The following is a 26,635-nucleotide window of genomic DNA, read 5'->3' on the forward strand; positions in this document are numbered from 1 at the left end:
GGGCCACAGAGAGCAGTAAAACTTGACAGATAGTCTACCCCTTCCCTGCTCTATCCAATCTAAAAAAGAATATATATGTTTTGGCTGTAGTTGCACCTTAAGTAACACACAGTTTTCTAAATTAAAGTTTATCTAAACTCAAGAAGACAAAAGTAATCCACTGTAGCTGGCCAGTCCTTAGATTAGGTGGCTACATTAGTTTTCTTTTTCAGGCTCTCCTTTTTTTTTCACCTGGTAATCCTGCCAGTAACACACTTCCTGTCCTAGGGTGACAATGCTGACTTGTAGGCAGGTGCAGTTAGCCAATCTGCCACTAGGTGGCTCTGTTCCAGGAAAGTGTCTGTTTACAGAAGGTAGTGTCGTCAGGTGCTAGGCCCCTTTTAGTTTGAGCCCTCCTGTAGTGATGTCGTGGGTGAGTCAGGACTGAGATATAACTCAGGTTGGGGGGAGCCATAGTACAGTGGGGCCTGGGAGCCAAGCACCCCATACCTATGCAAATGTAGCAAGCAAGTCCTGGATATTGTTTGTGCTGAATGATCCCCCTGAGTGTATTACACCACAAGCCTTACTGACTCATTGTCATGTGGGTTCAACTTTTCCGGTAAGCCTTATATCTATCAGTGGTGGATTATCTACTGACAAATTGTCTGCACCAAGTTTTTTTTGGACAGAGCTGGAGGCCGGAGAGAGGTAGACCTGCACTCAGGAAAGCTGGCTGTGGACTTCCTTGCCCTCATTGGGGGGGTCTGGGGCGGGATGCAGAAGAACTTTTAGGCTGGCCAAGAGCTCCCTAAATAAGGCTATCTCCCTGGAGGATCCCGGGAGAAGTGTATGTATGGAGAAGGAGACTATAGAGATCTCATTCCATTGAGTACTAATGACTCCATGTGGAGGGAGAGATTGTCAGAGGGAAGATGGCTGCTTTAAAGTGCTGCACGATGCTTTCATATGTGACTGCTGTGGACTGTCCACGAAATGTGACTGAGTATGTACTATCAAGTCAAAATATATGTGAACAAAACCGCGCTGTCTCTCTAAAAGTTGTTTTTAGCAGCTGACACAGCAAAAGATTGGTTTGCAAAAGTAGTAAAAATTATGTAGAGAAAGGTGTGACACCCCAGATAAAGTCTTATTAGACGAAACGCGTTGGGACGGGCTCTGCTGATGCCACTGCGTCACTTTTTACCAATATTGCAAAGCCCTTTTTATCTTCACAAAAGCGTTCCCTTTTTTATATAAAAATAAATGTTTCATCCATAACGGAATTACACTATGTGGCCTATTCCTTCTTCTCCTATTAATATGTACCCGGGAGGAAAATTCTTTGATATATCCTTGGGCTAATATTTGAAAAGTACTGAGAAGGACCACAGAAGTCTCTCCCTTCCATTGGATACCGTTTGTACTGAATGATCCCTCTGGGTGTATTACACCACAAGCCTTACTGACTCATTAGGCGTACGCCTATTTGGGGTTCAACTTTTCCGGTAAGCCTTATATATATCGGTGGTGGATTTTTTTTCAAGTCACCATGTCGTCAGATATGGACTTTGATGTTATTTTATGAATACAATTTTTGCTTCACTTATTGTTGCTTATCACATAGCTATCAATTCCCAACCATTTGATAGTTCTCTTTGTTTTATGAGGTTTTTTTATTTCATATATTTTTTATTTCTTCTTTGTTTGTTATTACTATTTGCAGTTACTGCATTGGCGATTTAATCACCTTATCTTGCCATGCAGTAAAATGATATCACTGTGTTTCTTTACACGTGAGGTTTTGCATTACATCTATGGTCACACCATTTGTACTATCAAGTGACCCTGGATAGTATGTCAAGGTGATGTGACCGTTGTGCCATTCCCCATGTAACGTGCAGCAACCTTATTTATGTGTGGACATTCCTTCCTTGGGGATATAAAGGTCAACGGTTGGGAAAGTTGTGTGGAGGCCTCTGAGACGGAGTGGGGTACAGTAAGGCAGGGGGTACAGCTTCAGCAGGAGGGTCACTGTTCTAGCAAGGGAATAGCGGGGCAGGGACTTTTGGTGCCAACATCCAGCTAATTGCAAAGCTCCTCTTACATACCCCTTTTATTATAGAATATGACGGAGCCGCGTTGTCACCCTAGAACAGGAAGTGTGTTAGGAATATAAAATAGGTGAGAATTACATAGGAGAATAAAAATTAAGGTAAATCCAAAGAAAGTCCGAAACTGAACACTGAAGTTCAGGCTCTCAGCTAGAAGTAAAGCCCAACGTTTTCCAGAAAAGAACAAAAAAAATGCAAATTCAGTTAAGCATCGTATATACAATAAAACGACAAATTACAATGTAACTACATTTTTTTTTAAAAACTGCACAAATCTGAATGATAATCTCTAAAATAAAAAACAAGCAATCTCCACAGAGACAGAATGAATCAGCATAACTTTAAATAGTAGAACAGAAGCATTTTTTTTTTTACATGAACACACAGATTTCCAGACTACATAACTTGCAATAAAGCGACAAATGTTTGCTCTGCGGTTACCTTAACTCCAGGATGTTTGTGACATTGCCGGAAGGAAAGATTCTACGTATATAGTTGAAATCGCCGACATACAGACTGCCATCTGCACCGCACGTCAAGGCGACCGGCGCCAGGAGTTTGTTACCATCTGCGAGTCCATTGCAGCTCGGACAGGAGATGCTCCTGCGTCGCCCATTACCCATTATGCTGCCGATCACAGCTGGCTGCTGGGAAATGAACTGGTTTTCTCCATTGCCTTTGTGTAGGATGCCTGTTCAAGACATTGAAAGTGTAATGAGTCTCAGAACCTTCCAGACCCTCAGAGGGAAAACACTTTTTTAAGAGTATGTACACTTTTTTTTTGTGTTTGTTTAAATACACATTTTTAGGATATTTGACTTTGTTTAAGCCAATCTAAAACTGGACTAAAACTGTAGTAATATTAAAAACACTGTATTAATATGAAAATACTGAAGTAATATTAAATATAAATCTGTGCTAATATTAAATATATTGTGGCAATATTTAATATAAAAGAGTACTATCATACTAACATAAAATATAATATTCTACCAATAATAACAAATATTAAATACCATCAGCACATGCTGCATACAATTTTGTATTATTTTATCCAGCCAGCAGGTGGATCTTTAAGCTCCTTTTTTATTTATTTCTGTTTACTTACCACCTGTTTTTAATCACCCTCAGTAGCTCAAGCTGAAATTTACACTCATATAGTGAACACGTCAGAGCAGTAATTGCTCCCTTATTAAAAAAGCTCAGTCTGACCTAGTTGGAGCCACAATATAGACATCCACTGCTGTTCTGTCTCCATATCTCTGTATATCTGTGAATCCAGTGTCATTAATAAAATGTTTATCCGTAATAGACTGTGTACATACAGTAAAAATAAAATATTGTGTGTGTGAAATGACACTTTGCTACAATGTAAAGTAGTGAGTGTACAGCTTGTATAACAGTGTAAATTTGCTGTCCCCTCAAAATAACTTAACACACAGCCATTAATGTCAACAAAAGTAAGTACACCAAGCCCACTGTAGCAGATCCTTTAAGTTGTGACATGGGGCCTCCATGGTTCGGACTTTTCCTAGCACATCCCACAGATGCTCCATTAGATTGAGTGGAGTGGAGATCGACTGGAGAATTTAGAATTTGGAGGCCTTCTTCCATTGCTCAATGGTTCAGTTCTGCTGCCCTTTTGGCTGTGGACCCGGGTCAGCATGGGCACCCTGACTTGCTTTGCAGCCCCAATGGATGCTTACTCTCATTGATGTGAAATGCGTTAGCTGTCTTTTGTCCTATGCATCCGCCTTGATGTGACCTGCAACATTTTACTATAATTAAGGTGCTTTTTCACGGAAGTGCGGCCATCCAGACCTCTTCAATTCATTGTCTACCCCTCTCTCCCGATTGGCTAGCTGATTGACTGACAGCAGCGACAGCCAATGGCGCCGCTGCTGTGTCTCAGCCTATCAGGAGGGAGAATGTCAGATAGCGGAGACACTCGTGGACATTGCTGGACAGAGAGGGACCTCAGGTAAGTGTTAGAGGGGCTGAGGGGGGCTGTTGCACATAGAAGGATTTTTATCTTAATGCAAAGATTTTATTAAGATAAAAAAAAACTTCTACCTTTACAACCCCTTTAATGTTCTGCTACAGTAGTTAAAATTTCTATTAAGTATGCAGACAGAGGGTTCTCTGCATACAGAGTTTAAATAAAGAAAGCAAAGTGTGTGCTCTCCAGGTTAGTTCACAAATGCAGTAATGAGTACAGGGCCTGAGCATTTAAGGGAAGCAAGCGTGCACCCCCAATTCCCCCTTGCCTCTCAGAACCTTTCCAGACATGTTCGTTAAGATGCCGGATTACCCAATTATGACAAGCAACATCCCCTGTAATGTTATCACAATTCTTTAAGTACCTGTCAATCTAAGAACAATATTCTGGCCTTGCAGAGACCTCTGAAAAGCCATAATCTCAACTCACCAGTCTGTATATTGAGCGCGTGATGTTTATCCAGGGACCAGCCGCCGAGCTTGGATGCCTCAATTTCATAACCCTGCAGAATGGCCGTTCTTTTCTCCCACAAAATGAGATCCGGACATGATTCATATTCATAACCTACAGAGACTGGAATTCAAAGAGAGAGAGAGAGAGATCTGACCTAAATATCCAGATAAAAACATGGTTGAAGGCCACTAGACGCAGGAAGCGGCATTTTCACTGGCAGGTGCCAATCACGGCTAAAATATCATTATGCTAAAACAGCTCATAAACACCCTCAATTCCCTTCACAGAGGGGGGGTTCTGAATACCAGCGGTCAGCTAATCAGTCACTGCTAACATGATTAGTAGCATAATGGCTTTTAAACAGAGGAACACCATAGACATCAATTGCATCAACTGTTGTCACAGGGTGAAAATGCATTGTTTTTATGGTTAATAAAGATTGAAGTTAAAAATAAGATCAACACTTCCTCTACAGAAGAATATCCTTCCTTTGCAACAGCTTCTGTGAGCCAAGCTTGCAGTATATTCTGGATCTCATTAAAAAGTAATTGGGGCCAGCTAATAAACATTCAAGTATTTTTACATATTACATATTCTTAAGCAGTAAATTACTTGTAAAGCAAGCCCTCTGTAGCTACAGGCACTGTGGGGCAAATAATTCTCAAAGATTACAGCAGAAGCACTGAAGTGATTCTCTCAGCAGTTCAGCGCCCCATGCCCCCCACCTACCAGTAAGGATTCTGCAGTTCAGCTGTCCCTCCCAGCAGTGATTGTGCAGCTCGTCAACCCCTATTCCCACCTCCCAGCAAATATTCTGCAGCACAGAAACCCCTCCCAGCAGCGATTCTGCAGCTCAGCTACCCCTGCTACTACTTCCAACAGTGACTCTTCAGCGCAGCTCCCCCTGCTCCTACCTATGATTCTGTGGCTCAGCTACTACCCTTCCTAGCAGTGATTCGGCAGTATAGCTATTTCTGCTCCATACTCCAAGCAGTGATTTTGCAGCATGGCTCTCCCCTCTCAGCAGTGATTTCTCAGCTCAGCTACTCCTGCTCTGACCTAAAATTGTGTGGCTCAGCTACCATTGCTACCCTTCTTAGTAGTGACTATGCAGTATAGTTATTTCTGCGCCCCCCTCCAAGCAGTGATTCTGCATCTCAGCTGTCTCTGCTCTCCTCTCCCAGCAGTGATTCTGCAACTTAGCTCTCCCTTCCCAGTAGTTAGTCATTCTGCCGCTAAGCTCCCCCTGTTGGCAGCAATTTTGCAGCTAAGCTCCCCCTGCTCCTTCCTTCCTGAAGTGACTCTGCAGCTCAGCTCCCCCCTGCTCCTTCCTTCCTGAAGTGACTCTGCAGCTCAGCTCCCCCCTGCTCCTTCCTTCCTGAAGTGACTCTGCAGCTCAGCTCCCCCCTGCTCCTTCCTTCCTGAAGTGACTCTGCAGCTCGGCTCCCCCCTGCTCCTTCCTTCCTGAAGTGACTCTGCAGCTCAGCTCCCCCTGCTCCTTCCTTCCTGAAGTGACTCTGCAGCTCGGCTCCCCCCTGCTCCTTCCTTCCTGAAGTGACTCTGCAGCTCAGCTGCCCCTGCTCCTTCCTTCCTGAAGTGACTCTGCAGCTCAGCTCCCCCTGCTCCTTCCTTCCTGAAGTGACTCTGCAGCTCAGCTGCCCCTGCTCCTTCCTTCCTGAAGTGACTCTGCAGCTCAGCTGCCCCTGCTCCTTCCTTCCTGAAGTGACTCTGCAGCTCAGCTCCCCCTGCTCCTTCCTTCCTGAAGTGACTCTGCAGCTCAGCTCCCCCCTGCTCCTTCCTTCCTGAAGTGACTCTGCAGCTCCCCCCTGCTCCTTCCTTCCTGAAGTGATTCTGCAGCTCAGCTGCCCCTGCTCCTTCCTTCCTGAAGTGACTCTGCAGCTCAGCTGCCCCTGCTCCTTCCTTCCTGAAGTGACTCTGCAGCTCAGCTGCCCCTGCTCCTTCCTTCCTGAAGTGACTCTGCAGCTCAGCTCCCCCCTGCTCCTTCCTTCCTGAAGTGACTCTGCAGCTCAGCTGCCCCTGCTCCTTCCTTCCTGAAGTGACTCTGCAGCTCAGCTGCCCCTGCTCCTTCCTTCCTGAAGTGACTCTGCAGCTCAGCTCCCCCTGCTCCTTCCTTCCTGAAGTGACTCTGCAGCTCAGCTCCCCCCTGCTCCTTCCTTCCTGAAGTGACTTTGCAGCTCCCCCCTGCTCCTTCCTTCCTGAAGTGATTCTGCAGCTCAGCTGCCCCTGCTCCTTCCTTCCTGAAGTGACTCTGCAGCTCAGCTGCCCCTGCTCCTTCCTTCCTGAAGTGACTCTGCAGCTCAGCTCCCCCTGCTACTTCCTTCCTGAAGTGACTCTGCAGCTCAGCTCCCCCCTGCTCCTTCCTTCCTGAAGTGACTCTGCAGCTCAGCTCCCCCTGCTCCTTCCTTCCTGAAGTGACTCTGCAGCTCAGCTCCCCCTGCTCCTTCCTTCCTGAAGTGACTCTGCAGCTCAGCTCCCCCCTGCTCCTTCCTTCCTGAAGTGACTCTGCAGCTCAGCTCCCCCTGCTCCTTCCTTCCTGAAGTGACTCTGCAGCTCAGCTGCCCCTGCTCCTTCCTTCCTGAAGTGACTCTGCAGCTCAGCTCCCCCTGCTCCTTCCTTCCTGAAGTGATTCTGCAGCTCAGCTCCCCCTGCTCCTTCCTTCCTGAAGTGATTCTGCAGCTCAGCTCTCTCTGCTCTCCCCTCTCAGCAGTGATTCTGGAGCTCAGCTACCCCTGCTCCGACCTAGGATTGTGTGGCTCAGCTACCATTGCTAGCCTTCTTAGCAGTGACTATGCAGTATAGCCATTTCCGCCCCCCCCCTCCCTCCAAGCAGAGATTCTGCAGCTTAAGTTCTCCCCTCCCAGCAGTGAGTCATTCAGCTACTCAGCTCCCCCTATGGGCAGCAATTCTGCAGCTCAGCTCCATGGCTCCTTCCTTCCTGTGGTGACTCTGCAGCTCAGCTCCTCCTCCCAGCAGGGACTCCACAGCCTTTGACTCTCTAATTTAAGCGCAGAACAGGAGATCTAGGAGTTAGCAGAATTGCAGAGACAGCCGACTTGTACAACCTTAAAGCATAGCTCCACCCAAAAGGGGAAGCACCGCTTGTTTGCACTCTTCCCCCACCTCCACTGCCACATTTTGGAGGGGGAATTGTGATCTGAGCCAGAAGTCCCCCCCCCCACGTCTCCCGAGGTCTTCTGGGGCACATTACAGGTCCCAGAAGACTAGGGGACTCTTCACAAGGCACAGCGTGACTCGAGCATGCACCGTAGGAAACTGGCTGTGAAGCCACAAGGCTTCACTTCCTTTTTCCCTTATTAGAGATAGAGATTTTGGCGCCTGCACCAGAAGCTGATTGAACAATCGGTTCGGGTGAGGACATCACTGGATCCCTGGACAGGTAAGTGTCCTTATATTAAAAGTCAGCAGCTACAGTATTCATTTTTTGGGGGGAGCCTGAGGTTCCTCTTTAATGTCATTGCTTTGAAGTCTGAGTCAATACTTTTTAAGAAAAGGTAAATATTTGGATGTCCATTGCATGGCCACAGGCCACGTCTAGCAGTAATGTGCATTCATGCACATTTAGTGTTTTTCTTGCCCATATGCTTCCCTTCCAATCGCGCATGTGATTTATTTTTTCTGCCATTGAATTTTTTTGCCTCTAAACAGCTATGTGTGCATGGACACATTCGCCAACATAGAAGGGCGCTTGTAAACGCGTGTTTTTGACGGCCTGTGTGCATGAGGCCTTAAAGTAGAACTGCTACTGAATGGATTTCTATTGTCAGGTCACGATCTCCGAGGACTACCAACTAGACACATTGGGCAGCCACAATCAGCTTGCTGTTGCTTTAAACAATTGCGTGCTTGCTATTTGCAGACTTTTTTCTTTTTTATGTAAGACAGATTTGCTGTAAAGAAGCCTGCTTTGGTTTATAAACAGTGGAACCATTAAAGCTTACCAAAGGCTTCAGAAAGTCCATAGACCTTCTGGCTGTAGACATCCGTCTTGTCCCAGATGAAGGAATAAGAGAGGTCGGGGGCAGAAGCAAACCACTTTCTGAAGAGGCGACCCTCCACAGCGACCATCAGGTGTACTTTCATGAGGTTGAAAGGAATAATGTGATGAGTCAAGCTGATCCTCAGAACCGACTTGTAGCCCGCGTTTCGGGTGCTCAAGTAGTTCAGCTTAATTTTGCTTCCGGGGACTGGAATCTCTTCCTGCAAAGCCTGGAAAGCAGAAAAAATTGCTAATATGATTAACTGATATTTTGACTCCACTGGCCACAGGAATGTTCTTTTAAGCGGCATACACATGATAAGAATATCGGACGAATGATCGGCTGTTTTTTTTTTGCATGCTAGTCTCATATCAAAAATGAACAGGTTACTCAACTTACGCAAATTCTCCTATGACAGAATACAAATGTGATGTCATGTGTTGTATTGTATTGTAATGTATTCTTTCATCTCTGAGCATGCTGAAGATCTGGTATCGCACCAGGATTTGAGGATTGAGGAGGTCCAAGCAAGGTCCATAAAGACATGGGTGAGCGAGTTTGGGGAGGAGGAACTTGACTGGCCTGCACAGAGTCCTGACCTCAACCCGATAGGGATGAATCAAAGCAGAGACTGCAAGCCAGGCCTTCTCGTTCAACATCAGTGCCTGACCTCACAAATGCGCTTCTGGAGGAAGGGTTAAACATTCCCACAGGCACACTCCTAAACCTTGTGTACAGCCTTCCAGGAAGAGTTGAAGCTGTTTACTGTCCTTCAGCCTTGGGGGGGGGGGGGGGGGGGGGGGGGATGGGCTCTGGCCAGTGGGAGTAGAAAATGCCCCATCATACGTGAAAAATGGGGGTTAAAAAGTCCTAGAATCCACACTTACCAAAGTTACTATCAGCATATAGAGTACAAGCCGATTCGTCAATATGTGACGGGATACCTGCCCTATGAGCAATGGCACTATATCAAAAACAGAATGAGGGGACAAGGGAGTCCCCAGAAAGCAAAAAAGGGAATGATCAACAACGGCTTATGGTACAAAAATGCAAAAAAAGGCTTTATTAAGGGTGGGGCCTTAATAAAGCCTTTTTTTTGCATTTTTGTACCATAAGCCGTTGTTGACCATTCCCTTTTTTGCTTTCTGGGGACTCCCTTGTCCCCTCATTTTGTTTTTGATATCCCATCATAAGTGCCCCATCATTGGTTTTAATAGGAAGAATGGTGCCCATTTGTTGATATCAGTGAGAAGAATAGTGCCCCATTGATGGTGTCAGTAGGGCGATTTGTGCGCCATCATTGGTGTCAGTTGTCTTTCCATTAGACTTAGTCTTAGTCCGTAGGGTTCAATATTGAGTTGGCCCACCCTTTGCAGCTATAACAGCTTCAACTCTTCTGGGAAGGCTGTCCACAAGGTTTAGGAGTGTGTCTATGGGAATGTTTGACCATTCTTCCAGAAGTGCAAAGCTTTCAAGAGCTCAATATTGAACCCTACAGACTAAGAATTAGATACCATTAAAGCTCATGTGAGTGTAAAAGCAGGTGTCCTAATATTTTTGACAATATAGTGTATTTTGATGAAACATAGACCTCCGAAAGCAGGTGCCAGTATCTGCCCAGTAAGGACCATAATTGACCTTGATTGGTGTCAGTTGGTGGAATAATGTCCCAAGGGCCAAATATAGGCAAGCAAAGGGCCACAGTTTGGAGACCGCTGCTGAAGAGAATGCCCCTTGCTCTCTGTGTGGAAGCAGTGATCTCTCTGCAACCCCCCCCACCTTCTTTCCCAGACCTCTGGCCCTGCAATAAACAAAGCTAACATTCTCATATAATAAGTTGAAAGCTAAAGATCTGATGCAGCTGGGGGCATGTTGGACCTCTGCAGAGAGACCACTGGCTTCCCATAGAGAGCAAGCATCTGTTTCTGCAGCCTTTTGGCAGGGGAGGGGCTTTTCTTCTCAGGCTTTGACTTGTTTGCCAAAGAACTGTAAAACTTTGCACACTTTTGTTTTAATGCATCTGGAAGGTAATTAGCCAATTTAAAAGGGAACTTTGACTTTAATCTGGACATACGTATACCAGAAATGTATATAAAAAAACCCCATCATTGTCCATTTAAATGACAAATCCCAGGAAGCCAGCATTGTTACAAACATCTAGCACAGTCAGAAAGCCTTTATTTATATTTACCTGGTCCGTCCGGAACCTTTTGAGCATTAAAATTTTCTTTGGTCTATTTATTTTTTTTTTAACAACCGCTCTCTTATCTTGCGTTCCAAACATTTGAGAGCCGTTGTAACTAACAGCGCTTTACAAAGTTCAATTTTCCACTCTGCTTTGATTAGCGGCATTAGACTTTGCTGTGCTGAAGTGGATTGCGAGAGCCCGGCAAATAGACGACACAAGCCTAAGTGCGACCACAAAACAAAAAACCCACCAGGCAGGCAGAAGCGTATAATTTGCCCCTCAAAGATCTCGTCTGCAAATGTATTCTCGCCGCGAGTGAACAATGACGGCAAACTTCAAACATAATGTTAACGTGTTTGAGTTTGCCGAGACTGTTCTGACGGAACCTCTGGGAACAGGAGGGGGGGAAGGCATGTTTTTTTGAACTCCGTACTTAATATGCATTTATTTTTCCGAAAGCCTGTAAGTTTTCTATTCACGAGCAGATTTAGAGAGTGGAAGATGTTAAGCACGGATTTATTTGGTTTTGTGGGCAGGCCAAACAAGATGAATAAAATTGTTTGAGAAGGTTACAATGTTATGTGCTTAACAGTCTTGTGTTTCAGTCGCACAAAAATGGCACTTATGCTGCGTACACACGAGCGGACTTTACGGCAGACTTTGCCCGACGGACTTTTCGACGGACTTTCTGAATGAACGGCCTTGCCTACACACGATCAACCAAAGTCCGACGGATTCGTACGTGACGACCGTACGAAAACAAGGAAGTTCATAGCCAGTAGCCAATAGCTGCCCTAGCGTCGGTTTTTGTCCGTCGGACTAGCATACAGACGAGCGGACTTATCGACCGGACTCGAGTCCGCCGGATAGATTTGAAACATGTTTCAAATCTAAGTCCGTCAAACTTTTGAGAAAAAAAGGTCAGCTGGAGCCCACACACGATCGAATTGTCCGACAGACTCCGGTACGCCGGACCAAGTATGCCGGAAAGTCCGCTCGTGTGTACGCGGCATAACAGTTAACCTGTGCTTTGCAAATGTACATTCACTTAATGTTCACTTAAACTCCGCCCTCCTCAGTTGCACATGGTCAATACCCGGTGCTTTCTGACATGGGCCAGCATGTGACACTCTCCTTCCTCCTACATAACAATGATGACTGAACACACAGGGCTGTTCCTTGGGGGCGGGGAAAGAATCTTTAGCCTAGTGTAAGCTCCAAGCTGTGACTTCCTGTCTTTGCTCCTGGCTGCCGAAGGGAATGGCAGCTAGCTAAAGGAAGATAGCTATATGCACCTATGGAAGTTGAACTAAACCTATAATTAAAAAACTGCAAACAGGCAGCTCGTATTGCAGCAGAGACATGAAGACACCAATGCCGCTACCCACTGCAGCCTTCTATGCTGATGCCTGCTGCAGGCTCCAACATTGCTGCCCGCTGCAGGCTCCAATGTTGCTGATGCCCTTAGCAGGCACCTACGCTGCTGCCCACCGCTGGTTCCAACGTTGCTGCCCACTGCAGACACCTACACTGTTGCCCACTGCTGGCTCCAAGGTTGCTGCCCACTGCTGGCTCCAACGTTGCTGTCCACTGCAGACTCCAATGCTAATGTCCATTACAGGCACCTACACTGATGCCCATTGCAGGCTCCTACACTGATACCCATTGCAGGCTCCAATGTTGATGCTCACTGCAGGCTCCTACATTGATACCCACTGCAGGGTCCAATGCTGCTGCCCACTGCTCGCTCCAGTGTTGCTGCCCACTGCAGGCTCCAACATTAATGCCCACTGCAGGCTCCAACATTGATGCCCACTGCAGGATCCAATGTTGCAGCCCACTGCAGGCTCCAACGTTGATGTCCACTGCAGGTTTCAACGCTGATGCCCACTGCAGGCACCAACGTTAATGCTCACTGCAAGCTCCTACGCTGATGCCCACTGCAGGCTCCTACACTGATGCCCACTGCAGGCTCCTACACTGATGCCCACTGCAGGCTCCTACATTGATGCCCACTGCAGGCTCCTACGTTTATGCCCAAGGCAGGCTCCTACGTTTATGCCCAAGGCAGGCTCCAACGTTGCTGCCCACTGCAGGCTCCAACATTGATGCCCACTGCAGTCCTCAATGCTATTGTCCACTGCAGAAGCCAATGCCGTTACCCACTGCAGACTCCAACATTACTGCTTATGCAAGCTCCAATGCTGCTGCCCACCACAGACAACCGTCAGTGCCACAGCCTCTAAGGTAATTATGTATCACTGGCAGGCTAAAGAGCACTGCATCTCACAAAATGGCTGCTTTTGCTCCATGCAGGTGACAAACTTCACAATGAAGGAAAGCAATCTGAGAATGCGGCAACCTGGTTGTTTTCCTGAGGCTGTAAATAACACCAAGCATGTAAAGCACTCTTTAATTTACTCCTCATTGAAGTCTTCCATCACCTTGACAGTCTCATTTATCCACCGTTAAATGTAAACATTGTGCAAAAGGTTGGAAGTCCTCGATTTGATCATTAAAGCTACTCTGCTCCACTTCACCGTCTTCCTGAGCTAATTAAACAAATGACTTCCATTAGGCAGGTGGCCCCACCTAGAACCATTTGCTGCATCCATCCGGGCAAAAGCAGCTTGGATAATAAGCGATTTTTTTTTTTTTTACTCTTTGTAGCCTGCTGTTATTTTGTCTAAGGCTACAAAACCAATATATATGGCAACCTCACAATTTTCATTGCTTAACTAAGTCCAATATTGGTGAATGTATATACCAGATGCACTATTTTTTCCGATTTTTACAGGTCATGTACCAGTATTAGTTGCTAAATCCTCCAATTACACTCTGCTCCTTAAATTTTTACAAAAATCTAGCTGTCTACATCTTGCCTCTAATGTCAAGATGAAGAACCCAAGCTGTTGTTATGTGATGGTTTTATCATGTCATGGATAGAGTCATAGGAGTAGATAAAAAGCCCACCACCTATAACCTAGGAAATAGGTTCACACATCTCTTAGTTTAGTCTGTTTATTGAAGGAAATTTGCACTTCTAATAAAAAGTCAACCCCTCTCCAGCCCTCCTATTCTAAACTAGTACATATAAATCTTTTTTTAGTGGCTCCACTAGCCCCTTAATGAAGTCCCTTGTGACGAAACACATTGGGCGGAGTCGACCAGGGACTTCATCCTGCTTTATATGCTGTCTCTGGTATATTGTTTGTAAGTACCTTTCTTTACAATACCTTTTTGGATTTTCAACTACTACACTATGGAGCTCCTTTGTGCTTCCTCTATACCGGTTATTGTTTGACCTGGCTGAGAAACTCTTTATGGCAGGGATCGATTCATGTTGCAGTTTGGATGACTCATTCATTAATGTGCAGTCAGACCTCCTAATTCTAGGGGTCTAATCATCTTCCATTAATGGCAACTGGTGCTCCATTTTTTGGGGGGGCGGAAAACCCCCCCCCCCACTGCCGGGTTTGCACTTACTCCATCCACAATCGTGGCTTCCCCTCCTTCTCGGCCACCGTGAAGTCCATCCACAGCAGATGAACGAAGCAGTAGGAGAGCAGCCAGGTGGACAGCGATAGCCCGCGCATGCTCCAACGACAAAAATTGCCATCTTTCTTCTACCAGCTCAGGTTGCATGGCAACTCCGCCTCTGCACTTCACCGGAGACTGCACGCTCATTAGCAGCCGCAAGCTCCCCCCGCCTCCTCCTCCTCCGCTCCAACCACTGCCACACACATCACACAAGTTGTGGTTGGGGCTTTAGGGCACAGTGCCCACCCTTTTTTTTAAGCCAATTAGAGCCTCAGGCTCTAATCATGTGCTTCTAAAAAAAAAAAAAAAAAAACCCCATTGAAATCAAAGCATCCGGTGCCCCGCATGTATATTAGGGTCCGGGCGCATTGATCGGGGGGCGGCGCCCCAAATGAGCGGGCAGCCACTGTCTCCTATGCAGTGGAAGTGTGTATTGGTGGTGGCATCCACTTGTGTTACATTGTGGCCTCCACTGTTGTTTCACTCCTCCTATTTAGTGCTGGATGTCTCGGTGTATTGAGCACTCAGACTTGAAAGGGGCTGTTTTCAGAGTGTCTCCAATCTCAGAGTATGGTCTTCCATTCAACTCTATGAACAGTTCTATGGCACAGATGTCGCCTGTGCCACAAAGGGTTTCGGAATGGAGGATACAAGTGGCGGAGGCCATCACCATTTTGAGCGAAGTAAGCAGCTAGGTGTAAGATTCCTAAATTAGTACTGGTTGGAAGGGCTAGGGTTGGTGGACTTGTGCGTGTTACTAAAAGTGGACATGTCCTTTGACCGTAAGAGAGTTGACGGTCTCTATGCTTCCATACTATCTATACTTCTAAAGACAATGTCCAGAATTAAGGCCCCTGGATAAGCAAGGTATTCATGACGCAACAATTTTTTAGAAGGAAAGGTCAACAATATGGTAATCACTTTTGTTTGTCAAAGTAGTCAACTGCCATTAAAAAGTGCTCGAGGTTTGCTATGCAAAATTTCAACACCCATTCGATGGTGAAAACATGCATATTGCCCCAAGCCAGCATATCCAGTTGCACATTTTAAATGCTATTAGTTTGCTGCTCTAGAAACTAAACACATCACTGAGGATTTGGGCTTTGTTGCTCACATGTTTTGTTCAGAAGCACGGAGGTCTAATGCCCCGTACACACGGTCGGATTTTCCGATGGAAAATGTCCGATTGGAGTGTGTTGTCGGAAATTCCGACCGTGTGTGGGCTCCAACGGACATTTTCCATCGGATTTTCCGACACACAAAGTTGGAGAGCAGGAGATAAAATTTTCCGACAACAAAATCCGTTGTCGGAAATTCCGATCGTGTGTACACAAATCCGACGGACAAAGTGCCACGCATGCTCAGAATAAATAAAGAGATGAAAGCTATTGGCCACTGCCTCATTTATAGTCCCGACGTACGTGTTTTACGTCACCGCGTTCAGAACAATCGGATTTTCCGACAACTTTGTGTGACCGTGTGTATACAAAACAAGTTTGAGCCAACATCCGTCTGAAAAAATCCTAGGATTTTGTTGTTGGAATGTCCGATCAATATCCGACCGTGTGTACGCCCTATAAGAGTGCAGAAGTCCCTGAGATCCAAATAGTGGTGGCACCATCTGTACAGCCCAAAGACAGCACCCCTTGTTGATGGGAGGTATATATTATCATTATACCAGCACAATATTCCATGGGCAGATCAGGAATTTGAAAAGGACATTTCATGAGATTGGCTCACTGATTTGCCCAAAAGCTTGCACAGAGCTATAAGTCACAATAAAGGCATCCCCTGTAATAGGCTTTTCATATTTGCTTAGATTGGTTTATTTCATAAATGAATAGGGAGATGCAGCATTTCTAAATAAAACACCATGTGGTTATGGTAGAGGTAGACCCTCCCACTTAGCAGCCAATCTAAAATAAAAGGCTTACACCAATATGTACATAAGAGAAGCATGTAAAGATCTACAGAAGAGTATGTTAAAAGTGATTCTAAAAGAAAGAATGTATTTTTTTTAAAATAACAAACCTTTTATACTTACCTATCCTGTGTAATAGTTTTGCACAGAGCAGCCCCGATCCTCCTCTTTTTGGGTGCCCCGTCGGCGGTCCTGGCTCATCCCCCCATAGCCTCTTGCTATGGGGGTACTCGATCAGGCTCTTTTCCAAGCCGCACTCTGTGTGTCCTTTCACACACAAGCACGGCTCAGTCCAGCCCTGCTCACTCCTTTTTGGCTCACTGTGATTGACAGCAGCAGGAGCCAATAGCCCCACTGCTGTGTGAGCCAATGAGAAGAGAGAGAGACCCGGGAGAGGCGCTGCTCTCATGCAATTCACTGGATCAGGTTCAGGCAAGTATAAGGGGGGGCTGGGAGGGGAGCTGCACCCAGAAGGTTTTTTAACCTTAATGCTTAAAATGCATTAAGGTAACAAACCTTGAGCCTTTAGAACCACTTTAAACCATCCAATGCCTACAAGGGGTTTATGGGTGGTGATCGATTCCGTTGACTGTGACCCCGTATCAGTCTCCAACCTATTATGACTGCGCATGGCTGACCGCTCAAATCTTCGCAACCCCATCACCAGGCACTTTCTCGCCCTTTGGGATAGGCTCCAATTTACTTACCACCTCCAATCCCCCCCACAACCCCCTCCTCTCCTTCCTCAAGAATCCAGCCTTCTACCCAGCATGGGACTCTCCCGCTACATTTTGTGCATGGACATCTTTGGGGCTAATTAGGTTTCACAACTTCGTCACACTTTAGTTTGATTGACATGTTTTGTATTTTTGTAGAGTTTGTGTACCTACCTGTATTTCTGGTACAATCGGCCCTTTCTCAGAACACGAGCTGGCAAACGCAGTAAGTGGGGCCGGAGAAAGCACAGGATTGGGGCGGGCGAAACTGCTCAGGTCACAACTGGATATTTCATTCTCCTCATGACGCATGGTGATGGTCTCCATGACAAAGAAACGGTCCCAGGGTAACCAGAGGGTGTGTTCCTGCGTGATGAACGGCGCTCGCTCAAAGCGCAGGGTCGCGGAGATGCCCCCGTGGGTGACCAGATCAAAGCTGTTTACACAGAAAGAGAGAAACAGACATTAAATTGGTTGTAAACCGCAGACATGAAATATGAACAAAGCATATCCCTCTATTGTGTGTACTTGTCTCTATTCAGAGCACTAACTGTCATTTCTTCCTGTAGCTTCATTTCTCTGCTATCAGCCTAAGTCACTACTGACAAGTTTACCTGATACCAAATAAAAAAAAAAAAAAAAAAAGAGGAGGAAGCTCTAGTACCCAACTTGTGATTGACAGCCTCAGCTCTGCTCCTATGTACTATCTGAAGGGTGGCGAGTCCCTTCCCTCCAATCAGCTCTCCTTTAGCTCCGTAGTGTGTAACTTCAGCTTTCTGCCCCCTGTTCTCTGAAAACTCAGACAAGCCTTAAAAGTTCTGGACTTTGAACAGATGAAGAGAAGACTGCAGATAAACAGGTACAACTTATGTAAGAAGATTTGTTTCATCTCTGTCTATCAACTGAGGTACTCAGTCACTTTACTAGGTATATGTAAGGCTTTACAAACCACTTTAAACAATAGTGTAGCTAGATAAGCTATTAGGATCTCAAGAAAAATTAAGTCAGCAAACATTTTAATTCTTTAAATATACATATACATATGATTAATATGTTTCTTCTTTTTTGTTTTTTTTCTGGGAACCCCAAAAGCAAGTTGATATGTGCATTGTGCTGATGTTTTGATACAGTACGATTAACAGCTATGCCTTTCTCTTTGGATAGGTCATCTCTATCTGTGGTCAAGATATAGAGGTCCTGAGGAAGCTATAATCGTGAAACGCGTCGACCTCTTGACATAGCAGTAATAGCGTCACATAAAAGTAATAACTGACATGTTATATATGTATTGAGCTAATGGTTTTCTTTTAGAAAAAGTATGCTAAACAATTTTAACTTTTGTAATAAAGACAATATTTAATCTATTGGATTTTCATTGTCCTCTTATGGTCCCGCTAAAATCCGTCAGCTGTTTTCCAAATTTTGAAGTATCTTATTGGATGAGGTACCCATGTAGCCCATAATTCTCTAAGCTTCTTTAAATATTCTTTTTGACTTCAGCATCTTAAAATGGAACTTCCTTTTTTTTTTGATTTGCACATAAAATAGATCAAGTTAATTTTAACAATGTGTATACATATTTAAATGATAAGTCACCGTGACAGTGGTTTCACCAGACAGGAAGTGAGGGGAAAGTTTAATAAGGGACACAGACAATAGATGAAAAGTTGAGATTGGTTCTAGCCTTTCTCAATCCCCCCCCCCCCCCCAAAAAAAGTATTTTTTTTAATTTCTGTGCCCATTTTAGAGATTTCCCCTCACTTCCTGTCTGGCAAAACCATTGTCATTGGGACAGGAAGTGAGGGGAAATCTTCTCTTATTGAACTGGAACCCTGGTTAACAGTAAAAACCTGTTGAGGAAAGTAGAAAGATAGCCCAGTAGGATTATTTTACTGGTATTGTTTTCTTAAGGTATTATTGTTGGTGTAAATGATCTGGTTTCTGAGCAGGCGGCTTCTTCACCCCAGAGGATCTCTACTGTCTCCTTGACTTGTAGTGTAATGTAAGGAGGATTGAAACTGAAGCACCACACCACTGCTAAAAGGTCCAGATGTGACTTTAGTCCATGACAAAAACAGGGATACAATCCAAAACAAAATCGGACTCGTTTCGGCGCTGCAATTTCAATTCTTGTTACATAACAGTAAGAACCTGACATAGATTCTACGTTTTGGCTGGGCATACACTTTAGTGACATAAAACACAAAAGATCCTGAAAGGCAGAAGTCATTATTTTGGAAGGACAGTTTTTTATTTATTTATTTAATAATTGTGATTTGGATAGATTTTCTAATGATTAATAGTAGGTCACCACAGGGTTATATGGCGTGTAGATTACATTTTTAATGGTATTTCACATACACAACAAAACTCTGTGGACACGGACCATCACATCTTTATGATCCTAATCTTATTCCAAAACCATTAGGATTAACATGTTGCGCCCTCCCCCCATTCCTTTAGGGCAGGGGTATCCAAACTACTCTAGCTGTTGTGGAATTACAAGTCCCATGAGGCATTGTAAAACTCTGACGTTTACAGACATGACTAGGCATGATGGGAATTGTAGTTCCTGAACACCTGGAGGGCCATAGTTTGAAGACCCCTGCTTTAGGGCTATGACGATTTCATTCTTCAGTGAAGGCTTTGTCTATAATAGAGGGCAGCACAGTGGTGTAGTGGGTAGCACTCTCGCCTAGCAGTAAGAAGGGTCACTGGTTCAAATCCCAACCACGACACTACCTGCTTGGAGTTTGCATGTTTTCCCTGTGCCTGCGTGGGTTTCCTCCAGGTACTCCGGTTTCCTCCCACACTCCAAAGACATGCTGGTAGGTTAATTGGCTTCTGTCTAAATTGTCCCTAGTATGTATGAATGTGAGTTAGGGACCTTAGATTGTAAGCTCCTTGAGGGTAGGGACTGATGTGAATGTACAATGTGTATGTAAAGCGCTGCGTAAATTGACGGCGCTATATAAGTACCTGAAATAAATAAATAATAATTTGGACCCATTCAGCTATGTTTTAAAGAGCATTTATGAGGGCAGGTAATGATGTTGGATGAAAAGACTTGGCTCCCAATCAGCATTCCTAATCATCTTAAAGGTGTTCAGTAGGGTTGAGGTCAGGGCTTTGTGCAGGTAACATGAGTTAAACCATACCTAGGGTTGAGGTCAGGGCTTTGTGCAGGTAACATGAGTTAAACCATACCTAGGGTTGAGGTCAGGGCTTTGTGCAGGTAACATGAGTTACACCATACCTAGGGTTGAGGTCAGGGCTTTGTGCAGGTAACATGAGTTACACCATACCTAGGGTTGAGGTCAGGGCTTTGTGCAGGTAACTTGAGTTACACCACAACAAACTGGTCAAACCATGTCTTTATGGAGCTGGTTTTGTGCACAGGGGGACAGTCACAAGATAAAGGTCCTTTTCAAACTCTAACCACAAGGTTGAAAGAGCACAATACTCTAAAATGTCTTCTGGAGAAGGTCCTCTTAATGTTTGGAGTTTGTGCAATCTGCAAAATTCGATGTAATTTCCGTGATGTTGTAAATGGCTGGCTAATTACACTTTTTGACCAATTACATACAATTGTCTTCTATCCCAATTTCATAACCTTGTATCTGTAATTACCTGAATAATAAAAAGAAAGAAAAACAGAGTCCCGTCGCATTAATAAAATAAGCACCGCTCAGTAATGATCAGACATAATCGTCCCCTTTCCATCATTGTGTACAGATCCCGAAGAGACCTCAAACAAATGCATTCATGGTGTGATAACTTATTTATGTTGATTGCTCCCAGATGTTTCCTTATCCCTCTTCTTTGTCACATAAATCTCTTTCTGTGACAGTTTTACATGACTCTTCCAGTATGCATTTCCATTAATTTTGCTCCTTTCCAGTTCAGTGCTGAGAAGTCTGTTTGGTATGCTAACTTTCTGAGCGCTTCTGTCTCTTGATCAGCAAGACCTACCAAGGTTGGGCAAAAGGAAGACGTTGATGAACCACAAGTCTTGGAGGATGACCCGGTATTTGATGTTCCTCTACAGTTGGGAGGACCCGACCACAACAAAACAAAAATAGGCAAATCTCCCCAGTGGGGGCAATAAAAACCTAACAACCTTGTAAGGTGCTAAACTCTAACGTCACCTTGGTGAAAAGTCCACCGCCATGATTGATTCAGATATCATCAGTCATTTAGAAGGGCTGCCTCAAAGTGACCACTGGGATAGTGGCGAGAAACACATGAGAACATAACACCGAAAGGGCGCTCCTGAAATGACATGTGGGTGTCATATATACACAATGTGATATTAGACCTCAACGGCTGACTGGCAGTAATGTCAGAGGACAGTGTATCCATTAAAACAGTCTTGGTTTATTCCACACACGGTTAAAAAAAAAAAATGAGATGAACAGTGGATACCAGTTGATGACCAAGCCAATACCACAGGCATGCAGGATATGCTGGGGAACCATGTTAGCCAAGAGGACCGTGGGATCCATGTTGGGACATTCTCGCCGGCTGTGGAAAGGAGGCGGGCGGATCCACGTCACCGAAAGCAGACGGCACCAGAAGTGACGTAACCAGAACCAGGAAGTCTGTGGTGTGGGGAATACTTTGACACACTTTGGGCCCCTTAGTACCAATTGAGCATCATTTAAGCGCCACGGCCTACCTGAGTATTGTTGCTGACCATGTCCATCCCTTTATGACTACAGTGTCCCCATCTTCTGATGGCTCCTTCCAGAAGGATAATGCACCATGTCACAAAGCTCCAATCATCTCACCACTGGACAATGAGGTCCCTGTACTCCAATGGTCTCCACACTCACCAGATCTCAATCCAATAGAGCACCTTTGGGATGTGGTGGAACAGGAGATCGGCATCATGGATGCGAAGCTGACAAATCTGCAGCAGCTGCGTAATGCTATCATGTCACTATGGACCAAAATCTCTGAGGAATTTTTCCATCACCTTGTTGAATCTATGCCACGAAGAATTAAGGCAGTTCTGAAGGAAAACGGTGGTTCCAACTAGCAAGGTGTACCTAATATAGTGGTCAGTGAGTGTATGTCTATTTACAAGCTATACATAAAAGCAAAGGGGTTGATTTACTAAAGACACATAGATTGTGCACTTTGATATTGCAGTTGCACTCTGCAGGGGAATTTGTTCCAGATCTTAGTAAATGAGGTGAAGCTTCACTTTGCAAAGAATACCAAATCATGTAATAATAAAAAAAGCATTTTTGCTTGCACAGGATTGGATGATGGAAGTCAGCAGAGCTTCCCTTCATTTACTAAACTCTGTGCAAGTGCCCCGTGCAAAGTGCACAGTATATTTTGCCTTTAGTAAATCAACCCCAATGCTTATCAAGTATATAAATGGCCCCCATAGAGAGGAGCAATTCCCGAGCAATCCAAATGGCTTTCAATTGCAAGATCAAGTTGATGAAGGCAACCCATCAACATCTCCATCATACAAATATAAAACCTGTTGCAAGGATTGTTGACACCCTAGGCGAAACCTCATTTTGCCGCCCCTCCTGGCTCCACCCCCTTTTCCCTGCCCACGTATACGGTGGAGGTGGCGAGGGTGTTTTTTTGTGTACTTTTCTTCTGTCCGTATGTCCGTGACAGGAGAAGAGTGCTATGGCTCGGAACTGCTGCTACTACTCAGGCGGCAGGGGAAGGGTCTGGTGGCGCATTCTCCAGAGCGCCCCCTTAGTGCCTCCAGAGTGCCCCTTTACAGCCCCTGCCAGAGTGCCCCCATAGTACCTCCAAAGTTCCCTTTTACATCCTCCTCCAGAGTTCCCCACTTAGTACAGTAATACTAAGGGCGCACTCTGGAGGATGTAAGGGCGCACTCTGGAGGATGTAAGGGCGCACTCTGGAGGATGTAAGGGCGCACTCTGGAGGATGTAAGGGCGCACTCTGGAGGATGTAAGGGCGCACACTCTGGAGGATGTAAGGGCGCACACTCTGGAGGATGTAAGGGCGCACACTCTGGAGGATGTAAGGGCGCACACTCTGGAGGATGTAAGGGCGCACTCTGGAGGATGTAAGGGCGCACTCTGGAGGATGTAAGGGCGCACTCTGGAGGATGTAAGGGCGCACTCTGGAGGATGTAAGGGCGCACTCTGGAGGATGTAAGGGCGCACTCTGGAGGATGTAAGGGCGCACTCTGGAGGATGTAAGGGCGCACTCTGGAGGATGTAAGGGGCGCACTCTGGAGGATGTAAGGGCGCACTCTGGAGGATGTAAGGGCGCACTCTGGAGGATGTAAGGGCGCACTCTGGAGGATGTAAGGGGCGCACTCTGGAGGATGTAAGGGCGCACTCTGGAGGATGTAAGGGCGCACTCTGGAGGATGTAAGGGCGCACTCTGGAGGATGTAAGGGGCGCACTCTGGAGGATGTAAGGGGCGCACTCTGGAGGATGTAAGGGGCGCACTCTGGAGGATGTAAGGGGCGCACTCTGGAGGATGTAAGAGGCGCACTCTGGAGGATGTAAGAGGCGCACTCTGGAGGATGTAAGAGGCGCACTCTGGAGGATGTAAGGGGCGCACTCTGGAGGATGTAAGGGGCGCACTCTGGAGGATGTAAGGGGCGCACTCTGGAGGATGTAAGGGGCGCACTCTGGAGGATGTAAGGGGCGCACTCTGGAGGATGTAAGGGGCGCACTCTGGAGGATGTAAGGGGCGCACTCTGGAGGATGTAAGGGGCGCACTCTGGAGGATGTAAGGGGCGCACTCTGCAGGACGTAGGGGCGCACTCTGCAGGACGTAGGGGCGCACTCTGCAGGACGTAAGGGCGCACTCTGGAGGACGTAAGGGCGCACTCTGGAGGACGTAAGGGCGCACTCTGGAGGACGTAAGGGCGCACTCTGGAGGACGTAAGGGCGCACTCTGGAGGATGTAAGGGCGCACTCTGGAGGATGTAAGGGCGCACTCTGGAGGATGTAAGGGCGCACTCTGGAGGATGTAGGGGCGCACTCTGGAGGATGTAGGGGCGCACTCTGGAGGATGTAGGGGCGCACTCTGGAGGATGTAGGGGCGCACTCTGGAGGATGTAGGGGCGCACTCTGGAGGATGTAGGGGCGCACTCTGGAGGATGTAAGGGGCGCACGCTGGAGGATGTAAGGGGCGCACGCTGGAGGATGTAAGGGGCGCACTCTGGAGGATGTAAGGGGCGCACGCTGGAGGATGTAAGGGGCGCACTCTGGAGGATGTAAGGGGCGCACTCTGGAGGATGTAAGGGGCGCACTCTGGAGGATGTAAGGGGCGCACTCTGGAGGACGTAAGGGCGCACTCTGGAGGACGTAGGGGCGCACTCTGGAGGACGTAGGGGCGCACTCTGGAGGACGTAGGGGCGCACTCTGGAGGACGTAGGGGCGCACTCTGGAGGACGTAGGGGCGCACTCTGGAGGACGTAGGGGCGCACTCTGGAGGACGTAGGGGCGCACTCTGGAGGATGTAAGGGCGCACTCTGGAGGATGTAAGGGCGCACTCTGGAGGATGTAAGGGCGCACTCTGGAGGAAGTAAGGGCGCACACTGGAGGAAGTAAGGGCGCACACTGGAGGAAGTAAGGGCGCACACTGGAGGAAGTAAGGGCGCACACTGGAGGAAGTAAGGGCGCACACTGGAGGATGTAAGGGCGCACACTGGAGGATGTAAGGGGCGCACTCTGGAGGATGTAAGGGGCGCACTCTGGAGGATGTAAGGGGCGCACTCTGGAGGATGTAAGGGGCGCACTCTGGAGGATGTAAGGGGCGCACTCTGGAGGATGTAAGGGGCGCACTCTGGAGGATGTAAGGGGCGCACTCTGGAGGATGTAAGGGGGCACTCTGGAGGATGTAAGGGGGCACTCTGGAGGATGTAAGGGGCGCACTCTGGAGGATGTAAGGGGGCACTCTGGAGCATGTAAGGGGGCACTCTGGAGCATGTAAGGGGGCACTCTGGAGGATGTAAGGGGGCACTCTAGAGACACTGATGTAGGGGGGCACTGATGTGATGGGGCACTCTGAGGGAACTGATGTAGGAGTGGAGTAAAAAATGTGCTCCATCAAAAAAAGTAATCTGGGGTTGGCAACATGTCACGGGAGTAAAGGGCCATGGGATCAGTGGGACGGGCCCCAGGATCGAAGTGGGCAAGGGGGGGTCAGGGGGGCCCTTCATGTTTTTTTGCACCGGGGCCCTGAAGGTTCTAGTTACGCCACTGAATTGTCACAAGGAGTGTACTAACGGTCAGATTTTAGAACAACAGTCTGTCAATAGACAATCTCCTGCCAACAATCGTACCGTGTGTAGAGGAGGCTTAATTATTTTATTAGGATTACCTGTATCACCGACCTCTCAGGCTACACAGTAAGCGATTGCTTGTTCTAGAAATATTTAACAGCAGCTCATCCTCCACGTGAAGGCCACAGCCATGAACATATCATATCCCAGAGGGGCTTCCTGTCGATATGAAATTCTCCGTCGGGGTATTAGAAGCACACGCTGGGGACTCTGCACCAGGCCCGTGTTATTGGAAGGATGGGGAGAGGGGAAAGCTGTAGTATGATTCTCCCTCCAGACAGGTTGCCCACTGCAGGCGGACCCCCCCCCCTCCCCTCTCAATTCCCTCCACCGTCTGGGTGCTGCTGAATTATGTTGTGTTGCTGTTAAAATTCAGGAAGGCTGTCTCAGCGATTCGCTTGTTCCCTGCTAACTGCCAGTAATGATCGGCGGCTCAGCGATGCTGCATTACATTACTGCTCCAGGAACGGCGGCCTGTGCCGGAGGTCACAAAAGCACCGAGGTTTTCCCTCTCCCCCCGAGACTTCCCTCTAGTTCATCCCCATCATTTCTCGTTACCTCGGGGGGCCTTGTGTATAGCAAACTGTCTGACAGGTAAATAAGTGCTACTCGCAGCAACCAGACAATTGGGGCCATTGTTTCCGTGAAAAACCGGAGGGGAAATGAGGATTCTGGGTGCCGTTGACTTACATACGGTTTTTGGCTTCCAGCTTTTTTTAATAGACAAGACTCATTTATCATACATACATTAAGCATCTCAAATAAGAATTGTGTTGCCAAAATAGCAAGCATGCAGATTCAACCCCGCAGAAAAAAAAGGAAGAATTAAACTGGTGCATAACAAAAGGGTATTGTTGAGTTGGCAGTCTGACCCTGTTGGCTTTACATAATTCTAAACCATCCATTCTGATAGTGTCTGTATATTTTCGGGTTCAAGCCCCGAGCCCACCCCTTTTTTTGAAGCCTATTAGAGCCTCTGGCTCTAATCACGTGCTTCTGAAAAAAAAAAAACTCCATTGGAATCCATGTGTGCGGCACCCTGCATGTAGATTAGGGGTCAGACGCATGGATTGGGGGGGGGGGGGGGAGGCGCCTGCGCCCTGCATTACGGGCCGCCAATGTTTAATGCCATTAAGCAGAGTGAGTGACAGGATACCAATGATCTTTAATGATCTGTAAGGAGGACATTCTTCCCACTGACCACCAATGTAATGGGTATTCTTCCCACTGACCACCAATGTAAGGGGAAATCTTCCCACTGACCATCAATGTAAGGGGAAATCTTCCCACTGACCACCAATGTAAGGGGAAATCTTCCCACTGACCACCAATGCAAGGGGAATTCTTTTCATGGACTACCAATGTATGGGGAATTCTTCCCATTGACCACCAATATAAGGGGCA

The 26,635-nt window shown here is 46.6% G+C and overlaps 1 protein-coding gene across 1 annotated transcript in view; it reads right to left on the minus strand.

The window, feature by feature from the left end:
• Positions 1–26,635, minus strand: part of TENM4 (teneurin transmembrane protein 4) — a gene marked incomplete in the record, with an annotated part of 1,986,086 nt that overhangs the window by 66,300 nt on the left and 1,893,151 nt on the right. The window contains 4 exon segments of the mRNA XM_073612821.1: positions 2,535–2,784; positions 4,522–4,665; positions 8,526–8,793; positions 17,104–17,365. Of these exon segments, the coding sequence (XP_073468922.1) occupies positions 2,535–2,784; positions 4,522–4,665; positions 8,526–8,793; positions 17,104–17,365 (924 nt within the window).

The sequence above is a fragment of the Aquarana catesbeiana genome, linkage group LG02 (genome assembly GCF_042186555.1).
Source record: "Aquarana catesbeiana isolate 2022-GZ linkage group LG02, ASM4218655v1, whole genome shotgun sequence".
In the NCBI taxonomy this organism is placed as follows: Eukaryota; Metazoa; Chordata; class Amphibia; order Anura; family Ranidae; genus Aquarana; species Aquarana catesbeiana.